General features: G+C 45.5%; 1 protein-coding gene and 1 pseudogene across 1 annotated transcript; both read left to right on the forward strand.

Annotated features, from left to right (window-relative positions):
- Window positions 1-630: 630 nt before the first annotated feature.
- On the forward strand, window positions 631-769 carry LOC119346922 (annotated as a pseudogene).
- Window positions 770-5,141: 4,372 nt separating this feature from the next.
- On the forward strand, window positions 5,142-6,162 carry LOC119346921 (MADS-box transcription factor 8-like). Its single transcript, XM_037616004.1, has one exon. It carries the CDS (start codon window positions 5,142-5,144, stop codon window positions 6,054-6,056), a length of 915 nt encoding a protein of 304 aa, XP_037471901.1. The 3' UTR covers window positions 6,057-6,162.
- Window positions 6,163-6,227: the final 65 nt, after the last annotated feature.

Here is a 6,227-nt window from a genome sequence, read left to right on the forward strand (position 1 = left end):
TCCCACATTATCTTACATGGTATCAGAGCATCTTCTTCCTAGAACGAGAAGAGATCGCATCTAGCCTATCCAAACCTCGCCATGACGACCGCCTCCACCCAATCAAGCACCAAGAGTGCACTCACCGCCTCCCTCGCCTCCTCATCCACCTTTGCCCCTTCATCCAGCAGCGCCCAAGCCATGTCCCTTGGGGCACCACCACAGGAGAAGCTCACGAGGAACAATTTCCTCATGTGGAAAGCCATCGTGCTGCCGCAAATCAAGGGCGCACAGATGGCTCACCACCTCGATCCGACTAGCCAGGAGCCGCCGGAGACCCTCACCGTCACCAAGGACGGGAAGGAGGAGCAGATCGTCAACTTTGCACGCCACCTCTGGTACACTCAACAAAAGCAAGTTCAAGGTTTTCTGATGGGCTCTTTGTATCGCGCGATCCTTGCACAGGTGGTCACGTTGCAGACTCCAGCGGAGGTATGGGCCGCGATTCATGCCACTTTTCCTGCCCAAACTCAAGCCCAGGCCATTAATACCCGCATTGAATTGACGAATCTGAAAAAAGGAAACCTAAGCATGACAGAGTATCTTGCCAAAATTAAGATGCTCTCAGACGAGATCGCCTGCACAGGAGCAACGTTAGGCAATGCCGAGATTGTCTCCCATGTCCTCGCCGGCCTCGACCTCGACTACAACCCGGTCGTGTCGGCTCTTGCAGCACGGGTTGAGCCCGTGACTGTCCAGGAACTATTCACCCAACTGCTCAGCTTCGATGCACGTCTCAATCTGCTCCACGGATGAACATTCGTCAATCCTCCGCCAACGCTGCCTCACGGGGCCGAGGAACCAGTCGCGGGCGCGATCACCAGGGGCGTGGTCGTAGCAGTGGCAACAGCAGGCGTGGACGCGGCAACAGCCAAAGCACGCGCCCTGGCGGGGGCGGCTACACCAACAACAACATCTCCGTGCGATCTGGAGGGGGCGGCTACTCCAACACCAACGCCTCCTCTGGATCATCTTCTTCCAATCGCGTCGGTGTCAACTATGCAAGAAACCAGGGCATGAAGTCATGGATTGTTGGCACCGCTATGATGAGGATTATGTTCTTGATGCTCGCCATGTAGCTGCTGCAATCAGGGAACAAGGAGGTGGAGATGACACCATATGGTATGCGGATTCAGGAGCTACCGACCAAGTCACCAATGAACTTGAGAAGCTGTCCATGAGGGAGAAGTACTTCGGCAATGATCAAATTCACACAGCTAGCGGTGGAGGTATGGATATATGTCATATTGGTCAGGCATCTATTAACTCCCCTAATCTTAAACGTGATTTAATTCTTAAAGATGTCCTTCATGTTCCACAAGCCGACAAAAACCTTGCAAATATGTCTCATTTGACTCATGATAATAATGTCTTCTTTGAAACTCATCCTACGTATTTCTTTATAAAGGATCGGGCAACGAGGGAACTCATCCATCGCGGTAGATGCATTGGAGGCTTGTATCCCATTACATCCGGAGCACTTAAGCGAAAGCATCGTCGTCATCAAGTTTACTCCGCCGTCAAGCCCTCCTTGGCAAGATGGCATCAAAGATTAGGACATCCTTCGTCGATCATAGTCAAGCAAGTAGTGAATAAAGGCAATCTTCCATTGTCATCTAGTCAAAATATTGAGTCAGTTTGTGATGCTTGTCAATGTGCAAAGAGTCACCAACTCCCCTATCCTAGGTCAAATAGTGTGTCTCATGCTCCATTGGAACTTATTTTTAGTGATGTATGGGGTCATGCAAGAGATTCTTTTGGAAGAAGAAAATATTATGTTAGTTTCATCGATGATTTTAGCAAGTTCACTTGGATATACTTGCTTAAGTTTAAGTCTGAAGTTCTCTCTGTTTTTCAAGAATTTCAAAAACTTGTTGAACGTCAATTTGACAGGAAAATCGATCATTACAGTCCAAAGTGACTGGGGAGGAGAGTATGAAAAACTCAACTCTTTCTTTCGCAATATTGGTATTGCTCATCATGTCTCTTGCCCTCATGCTCATCAACAAAACGGCTCTGCTGAGCGTAAGCATCGTCATATTGTTGAGGTCGGTCTATCTCTTCTGGCTCATCCATCAATGCCACTCAAATATTGGGATGAAGCCTTTATTGCCGTCACTTATCTTATCAATCGTCTTCCTAGTAAAGTAATTGGTAATATTATTCCCTTGGAAAAATTGTTTCATCAAAAACCTGACTATAACTATCTCAAAATCTTTGGGTGTGCATGCTACCCCAATCTTCGTCCATACAACCGACACAAACTTGAATTCCGTTCCACTCAATGTGTTTTCCTTGGCTATAGTAATCTTCACAAAGGGTACAAGTGCCTTGAAGTTTCCACTGGACGCATATATATTTCTCGTGATGTTGTATTTGATGAAACAATATTTCCTTTTGCAAAGCTTCATCCAAATGCCGGAGCCCTACTTTGTGCAGAAATTGCACTTCTTTCTGACTATATTCCTAGTCTTGATCATGGGGGCGAGTTAAATAGTGCTGATCATATGACTAGTTCCAATGAAAAAGGAAATTTTAATTTTGGTGTTAAGTGTGCAGATTCAGACTGTCATTTTATGCAAGAGAATACAAACAAGGGCAGCAGATCCCAGGCTGATTCAGGTGGCAGCGAAGGTGCGCGATTCGAGGAGGATCCAGCCGACAGTGCGACAGGTGCGCGATCCCAGATGGATCCGAGCGCGCGGCATGCAGCAGCGGACGTGGTGGCCGACCGCCCCAACAGTGCGGGCCCCTCTACTCCAGCCAGCGTGGGCCAGCACGCCTCGCCAATCGTCGCACACGCGAAGGACGGGCCAGCGGCCGGCCGAACGACCCACCTTGGGCCCAGCATAGACGGCGCGCCTCACTCGACCGTCCGGCTGGATAACGAAGGCGCCACGCGGTGCGCGCCTGCTGGCGCGGTAATCACGAGAGGGATTTCTGGCTCCCTGGTTCTCTCGGATCGGGAGCTGGGCGATGCAGGGGATCCGGCGGGATCTTCTGTGGCTAACAATTCTACTGCTGAACCAGCGCATGCACATGAACTTCCACATCGTCATACTAGATCCCAGTCAAGTATTGTCAAGGAAAAGGAGTACAAGGATGGTACCATAAGGTATGATAAAATGAAACGTGCTTTCCTTACTAGTATGGGTGAACCAACTCATTTGCATGATGCACTTGCTAATAAAGATTGGAAAGAAGCCATGGATAAGGAATATGAGGCACTCATGAAAAATAAAACTTGGCACTTGGTACCATCAGAAAAGGGCAAAAATGTCATAGATTGTAAATGGGTGTATAAAATTAAAAGGAAGTCTGATGGGAGCATAGACAGATATAAAGCTAGATTGGTTGCAAAGGATTTCAAACAAAGGTTTGGTATTGATTATGAAGATACCTTCAGTCCTGTTGTTAAAGCAGCTACTATTCGCCTTGTATTGTCTATTGCTGTTTCCAGAGGTTGGAGCTTAAGGCAGCTAGATGTTCAGAACGCATTTCTTCATGATGTTCTAGAAGAAGAGGTTTTCATGCGACAACCACCAGGTTATGAAAATAAGAGCACACCTTATAATGTTTGCGAGTTAGATAAAGCTTTGTATGGTTTGAAACAGGCCCCAAGAGCCTGGTACTCAAGGTTGAGCACAAAGTTACAGCAACTCGGGTTTACACCGTCTAAACCTGATACCTCACTATTCTTTTACAATAAAGGCAATGTTACTATATTTGTTCTGGTATATGTTGATGATATAATTGTTGCTAGTTCAAGTACAGATGCTACTACCTTCCTGCTTAAGGATTTAAAGATGGAGTTTGCTCTTAAGGACTTGGGGGATCTTCATTACTTCCTTGGCATAGAGGTTAAGCAGTTGAAAGATGGTATACTTTTGTCACAAGAAAAATATGCAAATGACATTCTCAGGAGAGTAGGATTGGAAAACTACAAGCCTGTAAGTACACCAATCTCAACTTCAGAAAAACTCACAATCGACATTGGAGAGGCTCTTGGACCTAAGGATGCAACAAACTACAGGAGTGTTGTAGGTGCATTACAGTATTTAACTCTTACACGTCCTGATATCTCTTATTCTGTGAACAAAGTATTGCAGTACTTACATGCACGAACTACTGTTCACTGGACTGCAGTTAAAAGAATTGTGAGGTATCTCAAATTTTCAGGAGAGCTTGGACTAAAAATTGTCAAGTCTCCTTCCATGCTTGTGTCTGCCTACTCTGATGCAGATTGGGCAGGGTGTGCTCATGACAGAAGGTCCATAGGTGGATTCTCTGTGTTCTTGGGTACAAATCTTATATCATGGAGTGCAAGAAAACAGGCTACAGTCTCAAGGTCAAGTACTGAGGCTGAGTACAAAGCTTTGGCAAATGCTACGGCTGAAGTCATGTGGATTCAGACTCTACTTTATGAGCTTAGAGTTGACACTCCACGAGCTGCAAGGTTATGGTGTGATAACATTGGTGCTACCTATCTTTCAGCTAATCCTGTTTTTCATGCACGTACAAAACACATTGAGGTTGACTTTCACTTTGTCCAAGAAAGAGTAGCTCGCAAGTTGCTTGATATAAGACTCATTTCTACTGGTGATCAACTTGCTGATGGCTTTACAAAACCACTTACTATGAGAAGGCTAGATGAGTTCAAGTACAATCTCAACCTTGGAGTTCCTTAGGTACAGATTGAGGGGGAGTGTTGAAATAGAGTTGTATAGGGATATGACTAGTGTTTGAATTGTAAACCTCTCCTATCCTTTCTTCTGCCTAACTCCTCCTCTACCGACGTTCTCTATGTATCTCTCGATCAAACTCTTGATTGATCATCTTGTAAGCCACGGCAACATCCATATAAATACAAGTGCGGCCCGAGAAAAGGGTTTAACGCTTCCCACATTATCTTACAGTGGATGCACTCACATATGTATATTTGGACGATAGTTAATAGTATCCATAAAATAGCACTTTTTGTGAGTTATGTATGTTAATTTTGACTAAAGATTTACATGGTCTTTGTATTGTCAAATAGCACTGCCATACAACCCTTTTAATTCTATATAAGGGGAGTACATCTTCTCATATCCTACACCAATATGTGGTTAGCCAACAGTACCCCTAAATCTCTAGTTTTCTGTAGATCCTTGTGCTTCCTATTTGTAGTAGTTAGTTTCTTCCCCTTTGTCCACATTAGTATGCCGAGGAAAGAGCGACGGTCAGGTGTGGCATACATCCATAATGACAAAGACCGTGATCTCACCTTCTACAAGCGACGTTCGGGTTTGTTCAAGAGGGTGACTGACATCTCTGCCCTCACTAGGGCTAGGGTTGCGGTCGTCCTAGAAACAAACAATGGAAAGATGCACTCATTTGGGACGCCATTGGCCGATCCCATTGTTGATGCTTTCCTATTTGGAACTCCACCAGCAGTTCCCTCCGCCGATGAGGCAACCACTGCTAGGATTGGAAGCCTACAAAATGAGGTGGCTCAGTTGGACATGGAGAACATGACCGAAGAAGACAAAAACCAACTTTCCATCCTTCGTATGAAAAATATCCAAGAAGAGAATCCAGGTATGGTGGCAAATCTCATCTTCACGAAGGAACAAGATCTCAGTCTTGAAGATCTGAACAAGCCCTTCAGTGAGCTCTCTCGGGTCCAAAAAGACTTTAGATTCCGGCTACCTCCACTACATGGTCGTGAAGACAATACCGGTGGCACATGTGTGGCACAAGATCTGCAACTACCAAGTGTTCTGCCGGTAGATCATTTGGGTACTACTCATTTACTTATGCAGTCATCGTGGGCTCACAATCTCTCACAACTCCAGCTACCTTCCGATCCAATACCATCACAACTAGAACAAACTTCGGCACCACTTTTTCCTATGCAGTTACCACAAATGTTCCATTCTGCACCACCGTCTTTAGCTCCACACTTGGCTTCCCATGTCCAACCCATACCAAATCAGGTACATGAGCAAACTCCACCAGAGGAGTTGCATGTTTAGAACTATGGAAGTCCTTGCAACATAGTGCAACCGCAACAAAATGATGCAAATCATGACTCAACATCTGGGCAGAATTTGGAGGACTCTCCACTATTGGGGTACTCGACTGGCAATGCTTTTTCTATTGATGACCCATTTAACAATGAACAATGGGGTTATGCTCTATCAGAT

Source organism: Triticum dicoccoides, unplaced genomic scaffold (genome assembly GCF_002162155.2).
Source record: "Triticum dicoccoides isolate Atlit2015 ecotype Zavitan unplaced genomic scaffold, WEW_v2.0 scaffold5534, whole genome shotgun sequence".
Taxonomy (NCBI): domain Eukaryota; kingdom Viridiplantae; phylum Streptophyta; class Magnoliopsida; order Poales; family Poaceae; genus Triticum; species Triticum dicoccoides.

Bases quoted from the DNA above. Each gene is read 5' to 3' on its own strand.
- LOC119346921 (XM_037616004.1), top strand. From the start codon at position 5,142: ATGTGGTTAGCCAACAGTACCCCTAAATCTCTAGTTTTCTGTAGATCC.